General features: G+C 37.2%; 2 protein-coding genes across 2 annotated transcripts; both read left to right on the forward strand.

The window, feature by feature from the left end:
• Positions 1-2364: 2364 nt before the first annotated feature.
• Positions 2365-2850, forward strand: LOC134612490 (ribonuclease P protein subunit p14-like). Its single transcript, XM_063456863.1, has 2 exons — positions 2365-2481; positions 2553-2850. Exons 1-2 carry the CDS (start codon positions 2390-2392, stop codon positions 2848-2850), a joined length of 390 nt encoding a protein of 129 aa, XP_063312933.1. The 5' UTR covers positions 2365-2389.
• Positions 2851-2873: 23 nt separating this feature from the next.
• On the forward strand, positions 2874-3489 carry LOC134612489 (hydroxyacyl-thioester dehydratase type 2, mitochondrial-like). The gene has a single exon (XM_063456862.1). It carries the CDS (start codon positions 2874-2876, stop codon positions 3399-3401), a length of 528 nt encoding a protein of 175 aa, XP_063312932.1. The 3' UTR covers positions 3402-3489.
• The last annotated feature ends 10143 nt before the right edge of the window (positions 3490-13632 follow it).

Here is a 13632-nt window from a genome sequence, read left to right on the forward strand (position 1 = left end):
TAAGAAAAAAAACATTATTTAAGGAATGCAGTCACTCAGTTTAGTCCCTCACTCAACAGTTGCCGCTAACTAAATCTCCAACAGAAATAATGAACCTGTCAGGGATTTTTTCGAGATAATTAAATTTTCTCGAGTTATTTTCCATAAGTAGTCCACAGAGTACGAGCGAAATACATTGTATCTACATAATTCTGATGTTCCTTATGTCCTATTTTAAATAAGTTGTGTTCTGCAAATGCAGTAGACAAGTGGCTTGAGAAAAGAAAGAAGAATAGGGTACAATTTTCTTTTGTAATATGCCACTTTGTTAGAATACTGTTTACTGTTATTTCAGTGTCATTAATAGCTGGTAAATTATTTAGACTGATCCCAAAAAACACATATGGAGCACCAGTCAGTATAATAACAGTGTACAGTTTGATTTGCTTTTTACATAATTCAGATAACTGTCTTTTGGTCTCTCCTTTTAATACAGCATATTTATCAATACAAAAGAGAGAATGAAAAAACCTGGATACAATTCTGTATGTTTTTTTGTTGTCAACTTGCTGTCAAGCAATCATAATACTTATACTTGCGGCCATAACAATAGTATTTAAAATTACTAAATTTGATTGTGAATACTTTTCCTGCTCCATCCATGATTTCCGTATATTTGCTGATGTAATAGACAGAGCGTTAAAGTTTCTTGACTTTCTTGCATTGCATGACAGCATTTTTTCTCATTTAAATTGCACAAATGGGCAGTAAACAATCCCTGTTTTACTGAATCAGTGTTGTCTTTTTGTTTTTTTCAATATCTGATTTTTATTGAAAATTTTCATAAGATCATGAAAAATAATTCGGGGTACAGAAAAGAAAGCAGAGAGGGGGGAAATACATTTTTTCACATACACCCTGTTCCAAATTATTATGCAAATTCTATTTAAGTCACAAAGATTAAATATTTTGTTTTTCAGTTTAACTCATGGATGGCATTGTGTCTCAGGGCTCTTTTGATCACTGAAAACAATCTCGGACACCTGTGATAATTAGATTGCCAGGTGAGCCCAATTTAAGGAAAAACTACGAAAGGAGGGTGTTCCACATTATTAAGCAGAGCACCATTTTCATGCAATATGGGGAAGAAAAAATATCTCTCTGCTGCCGAAAAAAGTGAAATAGTTCAATGCCTTGGACGAGGTATGAAAACATTAGATATTTCATGAAAACGTAAGAGTGTTCATCGCACTATTAAGAGATTTGTGGCTGATTCAGAGCACAGACGGGTTCGTGCAGATAAAGGCACATTGAGGAAGATTTCTGCCAGATCCATGCATCGCATCAAGAGAGCAGCTGCTAAAATACCATTACATAGCAGCATACAGATATATGAAGCTGCTTGTGCCTCTGGAGTCCCACGGACATCAAGGTGTAGAGTCCTCCAGAGTCTTGCAACTGTGCATAAACCTTCTATTCAGCCGCCACTAACCAATGCTCATAAGCAGAAACGGCTACATTGGGCAGAAAAATACATGAAGACTAATTTTCAAACAGCCTTATTCACTGATGAGTGCCTTGCAACCCTGGATGGTCCAGATGGATGGAGAAGTGGATAGTTGGTGGACGGCCACCCTGTTCCAACAAAGCTGTGACATCAGCAAGGCGGTGGTGGAGTCATGTTTTGGGCCGGAATTATGGGAAGAGAGCTGGTCGGCCCCTTTAGGGTCCGCGAAGGTGTAAAGATGACCTCTGCAAAGGAGGAAAGCGGTCAGTTTCTGACTGACTACTTTCTTCCTTGGTACAGAAGGAAGAACTATGCTTTTCGTAATAAAATCATCTTCATGCATGTCAATGCACCATCTCATGCTGCAAAGAATACCTCTGCATCAATGGCTGCAATGGGGATAAAAGAAGAGAAAGTCATGGTGTGGCCTCCATCCTCCCCTGACATCAATCCTTTTGAGAACCTTTGGAACATCCCCAAGCAAAAGATCTATGAGGGTGGAAGGCAGTTTGCATCCAAACAGCAGCTCTGAGAGGCTATTCTGACATTTGCAAACAAATTCAAGCAGAAACTGTCCAAAAACTCACAAGTTCAATGGATGAAAGACTTGTGAAGCTGCTATCAAATAAGGGGTCCTATGTTAAAATGTAACGTGACCTGTTAAAATGTTTAAAAAGTTAAAATATTGTTATACGTTTTATTGAAATAGCTTTTGATTTCAGTAAATATGCTGCAAACACAACAAATTACAATTTTCAGTTCTTTGCAACCTAACTGTGCATAATAATTTGGAACAGTGCATTGTAAGTTTTTTATGTTTAAAAAAATACTGTTATCATTAGGAGGTTTGTTCAATAAAATTTGAATTGTAGGTATTCTAATCGAACGTGGTATTATTTAAACATGCGAGAACAATCAAATGTACCAGAGCCTGCCAGCTATGAGCGGGTAGTGATGAAAAATTTTTCAGAGTACCACTACATGAAGATCCAGCTGTAAGTGTCACTGAACTTACCTACAGCACCAAAGTCCATACCAGGTACTAATAGCATTGTTTGTTCTGCAGTGTGTTCCAAGAAGAAAGGATCCAGTTGAATGCTGCACAGTTTAAGTTATTGATTGTTACAGCTTTAAAGACACTGCATGGAGAGGTGGGAGCATCTTTTCCTTTGGACCTGTTGAAATATGATGAAAAGACACTCTGTGCTATACTAAGAATAAGTAGCAGTGGACTGGTGAAACTGTGGACTGCACTAACACTGTTGGGGCAGTATCAGAGCCGAGAGTGTGCAGTTCGAGTGATACAGACCTCCCCTTTCTTGTTGGCATTAGCTGGTAACAGCAGAGAACTGGATCTTGGATAATTTCGTATTAATCTCCAGTAACCATGCTAACAATCGGGATGTTCAAATCGATGCTGACTCCAAACGTGGCTTCCCAATGGCCAACACTCAAAGCTCTCACAAAGCCACCAATATCTAATTGTTTTCAGAGCCTGGTTCCACACCGTCTTTTACACCTTCAAGTCGGGGACTCTGCAGAGCTGTCCAAAATCTTTACTCAAAACGATATTGAAATCTTCTCTCAGTTGACTGGTGACACAAACCCACTGCACCTGGATGAGACTTTTGCTAAAAACACAAGATTCGGGAGAACTGTCGTCCATGGAGTTTTGCTCAATGGTCTAATATCAGCAGTCTTGGGAACTAAAATGCCTGGTCACGGTTGTGTACTCATATCACAAGAAATCTGCTTCCCTGCACCACTGTATGCTGGGGAAGAAGTTGTTGCTAGAGCACAAGTTAAAACTTTAAAGCGATCCCTGGCTTTTATTACTGTATCTTGTGTTGTCCCTCAATATCAGCGCACAGTCATGGAAGGGACTGTTAAAGTCTTGGTTTCTGATCACCAATGATTCTAATTCTCTTATTGTATATATGCTTTACAAATGGAATATTATAAGTTTTCCAAAATCAGGTGGAAAGTCCCATTAAGAGAAAAAAGGAACTTATCTGGAGGAATAATGTAGATGGTTCTCCTTGGCGAATGCTGTTACATTTTAGTGCAGCTACTCGCGAGGGAGAGCCATCTATGTATTGCTTTGGATACGTATTTTTTGTATTATTATCTATGTGAAAGGGTTAAGCTCTGGTGCTATCCCACTGGTACAGGTGAACATTAGGGTGCAATTTAGGATTACCTTGATATTTAAATCTGTGTTTATTGTAAAGTCCTATTAGTCTGTGACATCAAGTCAATGTTTACAGGCTATATAAAATGTATATTTTTCAATAATAAACACTTGTGAAAATAAAAAAAAAAAATAAAAAAAAAAAAAAAAATTTGAATTGTACTCTTAATAGTTGATAACATGAGAATTATGCTGACTGTTATTTAAAACAATTATTTAGGTAAATGAGAAAAATATCCTTTGCATAATAATTTGGAACAGGGTGTAGTACACATTCAACAGTACTGGTCATGCACCTGCCCAGTCAGTGTACAATACATATAACTTTACATGTGGTCATTGCTGACAGTGGTGGTGACCCCTTCAATCGTAAGGGTTAGTGGTCAGAGGTCCTGGTATGCATACATTTTCGGAATGAGGCAGGGTGCCATTCCCACGGTACATAACATTATTATTGATATTACTATTACTTGCATTTTCTGGATTATTCCGGGATAGCCTCTACACCATGTATCATAGTGTATTGCTACCCTATAGTCTAGGTGGTGCCCTTTGTAGAGTGCCCAGGGTATAATGATCTGCTCGCTTGGCGAATTGCTTTTGTCTGCCTGTCTCAGTCCCCTCTCTGGCTGTAATGCGGCCTTGCCGTGCCAGGGCATCTTATGTATGTTGGTGGATGCTCCTGTGTCTGTGCCTCTGTTTAAGGGGTCGGTGGGAGTTACTCTTGCGTATCTGTGAGATGCCGATGCAGCCGCCTCTCCCGCATGCAGAAAGTGTGCAAATTTGACATAAGTAATAAAGAATAAAGTAACAAGAGGAGGGAATGGAAGAAAGAGGAGGGTAATACAAATCAAACAATTCGTGCAAAGACCTTGTTTGTATATGCTTATTTGGGTATCATCTGAGAGAATGTATAGTGAACAAGTGAAATGTGGTCATATATAGTGTGGAAAGGCAGTGATTCTTGATTCCATATTCTTTGTTCTATGGGGGTTTTAAAGTCAACTGGTTGTCTGTCCAACTAGCTCACTTTTGTGGGTGCATCTCCTCCTTGCCTTTGAGCCTATAGGCCATACGTCATATTCATATGTGGATTTTACCCTGTTCCACACCTCCGCGAATGATGGCACATTAATTCCTTTTCAATGGCTTGCTATACTGTTTTTTGCTGCCTTTAGCAGGTGTATGGCAACAACCTGTTGGGGAGAGGTGCAGGAGGTAGCATTCTGGTTTGAACGGAACTGGTGTGGCATGATCTGGGCGAGGGCCTCCTTTATTCACCGCCAATACAGCGCCAATGTGGGGCAATCCCAAAAAATGTGTTTGAGAGATCCTACATCAGTGTTGTTTTTTTAAAGAGAGATTGACAAAACCTGGATACAATTCTGTATGTTTTTTTTGTTAGGTTACATATAGATGATCAAGTCTTTGCATCTTGGAGATTGAGGGTTATTATGGGTTAGTTCCCATTAACGTTTGACACTTAAATATATGTTTTGTTATTTTATATAATATAGTGTCATGTAATATTATTAATATTATATTATAATAACACAATATTTATATTAAAGAATAAAACAATATCCCCAATACAGTATTTTAATATGTTGTTTAAAAAAATATAATAAAATATAAATATACAGGCACTCTTATATCCGTGTTGGTGCAAAGTATCAAGGTAGCCCATTAACCTCCTAATAATACAATACAATAATTGATACTGCACTCAAAATAAAGTAGAAAAATAGTGTTAAATTTAATTATTGATAATAAATCAATTTCATAGATATTTAAATATGTACAAAAAACGTGAAAAAACAGATACTGTAGATAGCATATATCCCATAGCAACCAAATGAAATATCATGTAAAAAACACAAAATCCTTACAAGAGTTAAATTCATATATGTATAATGAACATTATAGTCGAATAAGGAATTCCCAATCTGGAGTATTGGCCAAAATATATACAGTATATACAATAATGGGAAAAAAATGAAAAAAGGTAGAAAAAATGAAAAAAATCCCAAAAAAAGGAGAGAAAAAATCCAAAAAAGAAAAGAAAAAAGGGAGTAAAGAAAAAATGTATTTACAGTCACCAGTGTGTAGATCGTTTCTCCTCTTATAGTTGAAAGTGGTGAATTGGCAAATGTTTTTTTACACGCATGCGCACACGGAGGGGTACACGTAATGACGTCATGTGCGTCATTACGTCATTCGGACGCGACCCGCGCGACTAAGCGGGCGCGCCGGATATGGACATATAAACGGAACTATCACTCTTCTTACACAGGGCCATTGAAGGGGCTGAAGGGTCCCGAGCGCGCAGCCCGTCCAATCCTTTACAAAGAGTCTACAGTCTGGATATACTTGACCAGGACCTGTTAAGCACTTATCAAACATTTGCCAATTCACCACTTTCAACTATTAGAGGAGAAACGATCTACAATCTACAATATACAGCAGGACAGCATCATCTGGAATTGGATCTTCCCCCCTTTTTTTCAGCAGGACAATTTGGTGAGATCCACCCATATACAATAGTGTGTACACACTGGTGACTGTAAATACATTTTTTCTTTACTCCCTTTTTTCTTTTCTTTTTTGGATTTTTTCTCTCCTTTTTTGGGGATTTTTTTCATTTTTTCTACCTTTTTTCATTTTTTTCCCATTATTGTATATACTGTATATATTTTGGCCAATACTCCAGATTGGGAATTCCTTATGCGACTATAATGTTCATTATACATATATGAATTTAACTCTTGTAAGGATTTTGTGTTTTTTACATGATATTTTATTTGGTTGCTATGGGATATATGCTATCCACAGTATCTGTTTTTTCACGTTTTTTGTACATATTTAAATATCTATGAAATTGATTTATTATCAATAATTAAATTTAACACTATTTTTCTACTTTATTTTGAGTGCAGTATCAATTATTGTATAATATGTTGTTTAGCCTAGAATACCTGCTTTTAGATAATAGTATCACAGATGGCACTCAAAAATTCCAAATTCTGAAGGTTAAAAATATTATATTATATAAACAAAATATTTATATTACAGAACAATAATAACAATATTCCTAACACGGTATGTTATTCTGTCGTATATCTGAGAGTACTTTATTTTTAGCAAATAATTCCCAAGAAAAAGTTTAAATTCTACAGGTTATTATGAAACCATCTTTCACAGAACTGGGGTGTAATGGTAAGATGAAAAGTGTTATTGGTAACCCCAAGGTAGATCATGTTATCATTTAGCATCATGGAACAGGTATTCTCCAATTGTTACAAATCATAATTCATTTTGTGTCACAATATAAAAAAATGCACCTTCAAAGCATTGTACAAGTGTACAAGTTTATATGATAGAAATGCAAAGTAGTTTACAAAATGGTGATACATTCGATAATATAATACGCTGTATAGCGATGTATGATGCAGGCTGGTCGAGTATGGTGGATACATTCAAACGTTATTAGCACATTCTCATTTCTGACCCCTATATCAATCAAGTTGTTACTCAATTTCCTCAGTGACAGCACGTAGAGGTAGGTATTGAATGATATGTTTGCGCCTAGCCAATTTACCTCCCTGAGTAGACCTTAGAAGCAATGCCTACCAAGGGGCACTTTCAATGAGGCCACTGAAGCGCATGTACATATTTCGCTAAAGAAACTAGAGATTTCTCGGATAGTGGGAATTCAGAGATTTTAAAAAATATGAAAGTGTAATATAATAAAATAGTGTGGAAAGCAGGGATCCAAGGATACTAAAGTGTAAAAAAGGGGTAGGCATGGGTAGGTAATATTATCTAAAGATCAGTACTTAACCTCATGAAAACATTTGTTGGGAAGCTGCCATAAAGGGCAAAACCAGCACTGTACCAAGTTGTATATTGAACTGCTAGTTAAATCCCACTGTTTGTCATCAGACTGGTAAATCATTAAATCATTATTTCTTGTGAGATCTTAGTTTGTACAACTCTTTAGACAAGCTTTTTACAGTAAGAAGCAGTGTTAAGGATTATAACATCTCATGCAGACTGCAGCACCTCGCTGAAAGTCAAATGGATTACACGATCCTGATTCAAAGTAGAGAGCAGTCAATACAAATGAGCTGTATGGGACTGTTTAATCGTTCAATGTAAAAAGATTGTGCAACACACGCTGAAGGAAATGGTCCCTGTTTAAAAAAAATAAAAATAAAATAAGCCTTCTAGATTGTTTAATACTTGCTAATTGTTAGAAAGGAATATAAACGTAACCATCATTAGTTGCTGAAATTCTGTTATTTTGTATTCCAACACATTAGGTCCTAGTATCTAGCTCTGTGCATATAGAATGATCGAATTTACATAGAAATTAAATTATGCTGCTATGAATGTGAAATTAGGTAATTATATCTCATACATTCACAGGAAAGCCCCAATGAAGACATTAGACATTAGAATTGTGAAATAATGTTGAGGTTCCGTCACTGAAAAACCTTGTCATAGTCGTTAAGTAAGGTACTAATATTAGCATCATGAAAACCACGAGAGACTGTCATTGCGGCTTGTAATTTACACTACACTGGTGCAACAACCAGCAAAATATTGTGTATTTTAATCTACAGCTCAGAAAAGACATAAAATAGGGGGCAAACGGCAGCAGTAACAACAAATGTAATACATAAAACAAAGGCATGCACTAAACATCCCAATTTTTTTTTAGCACAATTAAGTGGTTTTGGTGTATATATCATGCCCATACAGTCTCTTTAGTCAATTCTATGCCATTTAGGAGTTATAGCACTTTGTTTATGCAATCCTAGCCACACTTATCCAGCTGTTACTCACAAAGCCTCTCTACACAATTCATGAAAAAGAGCACACATTTCTTAGCTTCCATTATTGCAAAGTGTGTTAACTTTAGATTTTTTTATCTCCTGCTCTGTTACTTACCTGCTAGAGCCTACAGTAGCCTCCTTAAATTAACAGAGAAGGAGATTTTAAACTTCTAAAGTAAACACAAATAATGTAACCCCCCGAACAGCAGAGAACTGAGTTTTGAGCAAGGGCATAATCTGTACAACAAACCTAATCAGTGGCGTACTAAGGGGGGGTTGTCCGCCCCGGGTGCCACAAGGTAAGGGGGTGACACCAGGGCTGGCTTTGAGGGGGGGTGAGCTGTGGGGCTGCACATGGCTCCATGGCAGTAGGGCGCTGAGCGGCTGACACAGCTCACACACGCAGGGGCCGGGAATACAGCAGGAGAACTTCAGAGAGTTGGGGGTGGGGCCAAATCGTCATGGGGTGAAGCCAAATCAGGCATGGGGAGGAGCTAAAGGCAGTATCTTACTGCTGCACACAGAGGGGGGGAAAGAAGGAGTTCTTGCTTCCCCAACTACTACAAACCAGGGATTGCAGTGACTCCACTCCTCTTCCAGCCCATAGTGTCAGTAAGTGAGAGAGAGTGTGTGGTGTGTGTAACTGTGATTGTGTCTGTCTGCCTGTGGCTGTCTGTGACTGTGTGTGACTCTCTGCCTGTGACTGTGTGTAACTGTCTGCTTGTGACTGTGTGACTGCATGTGTGTGTGTCTGTCTGTTACTATCTGTCTGTGACCGTGTGTGTTGCTGTCTACCTGTGACTGCGTGTACGACTGTCTGCCTGTGACTTCGGGTGTGACTGTGTGTGACTGTCTGCCTGTGACTGCGTGTGTGACTGTATGTGTGACTGTCTGCCTGTGACTGTGTATATGACGGTCTGCCTGTTACAGTGTAATCATTATAGAGATGTGGAACTGCACTCAAACCCAAGCAATATGTATCTGGGTGCAACCAGGCCAGTCCCAGTTCCAGGGAACAAATTCTTGATAAAGAAAAATAGAAAAAAGGTCCAGGCACTCCAGGATACAAAACAGCAAATTTATTGAACCCACTGCCACTCACAATGTTTCGACCTACACAGTCTTTGTCAAGCTTGACAAAGACAAAGACTGTGAAGGTCGAAACGTTGTGAGTGGCATATAACCACACTACCAAATCCAAAAACCACACTACACACAAATGCATGCTTGCATTCAAACGCAAACATTACATTCAAACACACCCCTACATTTACTTACACATACTCTATACAAAAACATGCTTACATTCAAACACACAAACACTGCTCAGTGCTAGACACATTTTAAAACTGTGCGCTTGTTTTTTACATTTAAAGGAATTGGGGTGCCAAAATTAGGACCCACTCCGAGTCCCAAAAGCTCTAGGTACGCCTATGAACCTAAGCAATTACGCTAAAGTTGTTTTGGTGCTTTAGTTCCTTTCATCCTTAATAAAAAACAAAATAATGTTTTGAATTGCACACAAGACCAACAACTCCAAAAGACAAAAGTCTCCCATGTTCAGTTTTCTACAACTTCAAAACTCCACAACTCCAACAACACATTTATTCACACTAAGCACTTTCTCAAGACAACTCTGAGAATCACTAGGAGTCTTCCTTTGTGAGAGTACTATTATTGTTTTTTTTATCTCTATTTGACTGATTTGCAAGAATGCCTCATGATGCTTTCATTCTGGTTTTATGGAGCAATACGTTTTAATACAAGTAAGATGTTTATTGTATGTTCACAGCATACATCAATTCTCTTTGTATCATTGACTAGTTTGTGCACTAATATTTGGTTATAAAGAAAACAACACTGGCTAGAAATGGAACAAGTCCATCCACCAGAGTTGTGATGGTTGAAGGATACAATGGGGCATAACCCCTGAAAATATAGAAGAAACAAATAGGACTAATGGGTGGCAGATAAGGACAATCTGCCTCCCAGAAAGACCTAGTATCCTAATGGAGAGAGAGCTGCTCTGCAATTATATGATAAATATCAGAGTGGAACGCAGAGAGCAAAAACAAAAAAAACTCTTTATTGGTCCCTCTTGGGGGAAAAACTCAAAAATAACTAAACAAACATAAATGATTAAAATAGGACCATCTGGAATAATCTACTGACTCATCCAAATAAATTGATCAAGAAGATAACTGTTTAATGTAACAAAATTGCCAAATATGGTAATAGACAGTAAGAATCTATGATCAAAAAGGATAAGGTTAAAATAAATGTAACAATCTGGAAACCCCTTAGATACAAAAGTAAGTATAATCTACAACTAGATAGAAAGGTGCACCAATAGGTTAATGGCACAATAAGTTTGAAACATTGAAAGATAAATAAACCAACAGCCCAAATGTAGCAGATAAACTATAATGCTATAGGAGATTTGGGGGAAGGAGTCCCTAACATGTAGTTAGTAATCAGCTGTATCACTCCATAAAGTAAATGGAAAGTGAGTCAAACGAAAACCAAGGTGGTCCTAAGCTAAAATCATCCGCTTAGATACATGCCCCTGTCAGCTCCCAGTGTAAGTCTCGCGGCCGCGCAGATCGTTGCCACGGTAACCCGTGGCAACGCTCTGACCCCGCGGCTCTCGCAAGACTTACACTGAGAGCTGACAGGGGTGCTGACCAGACCGGCGCGGAGGAGAAGGGAGCTGACAGGAGCTGCAGGAAAGGTAAGTAAACGCTTCCTGCCAGCCCCCAACAGCCCCTTGTCTGTATTATGGCAATGTAAGTTGCCATAATACAGACATTGACTCGAGTCTAAGTCGAGTTGGGGTTTTTCAGCACAAAAAATGTCCCGAAAAACTCGAGTATATACGGTATATTAATCTCTTACACACTCGAATTTCCAAGAATATTTTTTTAAGTTAGGTATGTCACAAGCCTAGCAATCGAAACAACAAAGAAAAAAAAACAGAACACAAAAGGAAAACTTGAGAAATGCATACATTTTATTTATTTATTTTATCTTATATTTTTATCTTTTTTTTATATGTCGTCTTTGTGGTTCTTAATGTGTCTTGTCTCTATAAGTGTAATTGTATGCCGGTAAACTAATGATGCACTGAGTATTGCCCTTAAGTGTCTACTTGCCATGTGATCAAAACTGAGTTACTATCAGAAAAGGGTATTCAGATTTTTATTTAATAACAGACATTTTCTTACACACTGCTTCTACCTTTCTCTGTGTTGCTTGTTTCTGTGCTTCCTCTGTAATCAGATAGCAAATTTTTACCTGTAAAACACTCATCTATCTTTACTCAAATTTAGTGTAGAAAAATTGCCAGTTTCATTATTGAATCAATACCCTTTCCATTGATCAACTGAGGGCATTTATCCTCTGCACAGCTATTTACATTTCTTTCTCTACATCCGTACGAAATGGATACCACAGCATCAGTAGGGATTCTCCTTTATTCGTGAATTACGGGTAGGGAATTGCAGGTAAATTTTCTTAGGTATAATCTTTAGTGTGACAAGAATATTATTTATTTTGTATACTATTCAGCAACGTAAATCCCTTACATTCACCCAATAATGGGTGAATTAAGTAACTTCTAGAATGTGATATAAGTATGTGCTAACTATGAACACACTGTTTAATAGACAGTACTATATTAGGTTTATGTGGATTTGGGATGGGATAGGTGTTAGTTTTAGTTAAAAAAAATATATATATTTTTTCTCCCAGTTGTCCATCATTACCTTGGTATTATGAGGCACTGACTTACAAGGGAGAACAAAAAAGACCTCCTACAGGACGACCTTCTGCTCTCCACCCATAGCAACCACAGAGCATGTGCTGTGGTTGCTATGGAAAATGCCGGCATCCTGACAAGGAATATGGGAGTTGTTCAAGGTAAGGGAAATTATTCATTACAGGTTCACAATGTGAAATTATGATTGCTTTCTGAGGGTCCCAAAAATGTAGCCAAAGGCACAGTCAGCATACGAATAAAACGAGTGCCATTGAGTTGAGTAATAGTTAACCACTAAGCTCCCGCTACCAATTTGGAAAAATCTAAGAGTTGACATAAAATAATTAGATTGTTATTTTTAAACTTGCATTTCCTCAAATTATGTCAGAACTCATTGTCAATGATTTTTCATTTTAACAGAAAATACTTGTTTTTAAAATAATCTAATGATTTATTTTGAGAAATTGCCTTGTTAACGTTGCTATGACAGTCAGTGAAATTAACTATAAGAATCAATATAATAATCTGCAATGGTCTTTATATCCTATATAACACATTCAGCTCTGGAATACTTAGCTGAGCTCTTAGCAAAGGACTATTAAACTGCTAATGAGTTGTTCTGATGCATTCTATTATTAACACACCTCAATAGAATTGATTCCAGTTTGTCGGCTAGTGATTGTGTTTCAGCTTGCATGGTCCAAATGAAAAATATAGGACAGCGTTGCTCTACTGGAATAAAAGACACATTGCCTTCGACTGTCATTTAGCAGTGTATGAATTCACTTTATAAAAACACGATTAATAACAATGAGGGTAATTAGAGAAAAATACACAGGAATATTATCAACAGCATATAAATAAAGAGACATTAAAAATATATTATACCCAGTCTATTCTTTGTTTAAATGGACACTCCAGACCCCTAAACCACTTTACCTCACTGAAGTGTTTTATGTATGAAGAGTGTGTCCTAAAATAACAGTAAATGCTAACAATAGTGATATATATATATATATATATATATATATATATATATATATATATATATACATATATATTTAGTGAGAAAAATAGAAGTAAGGGCTGCGCCAATTCTTATAACAAAATATAATGAGTAGTGAAAATCACAACATAAAATAAGTAAAAATCACAACACATAAAATAAGTAAAAAATCTAAAAATTTAATTTTGATCAAGCCCTGAGGCGAAACGCGTTTGTGGATTTTTAAATGTATTATAATAAAGATTTTTTGGTCACTTCCCTTGTGCCAACTATATTTTTTTATACACTTGATTTTTACCTGGCATTTTTTTGTATCCTGGACTCCAAGAAATCCAAGGTGGGGATCATACCACC

The sequence above is a fragment of the Pelobates fuscus genome, chromosome 5, assembly GCF_036172605.1.
Source record: "Pelobates fuscus isolate aPelFus1 chromosome 5, aPelFus1.pri, whole genome shotgun sequence".
Lineage (NCBI taxonomy): Eukaryota > Metazoa > Chordata > Amphibia > Anura > Pelobatidae > Pelobates > Pelobates fuscus.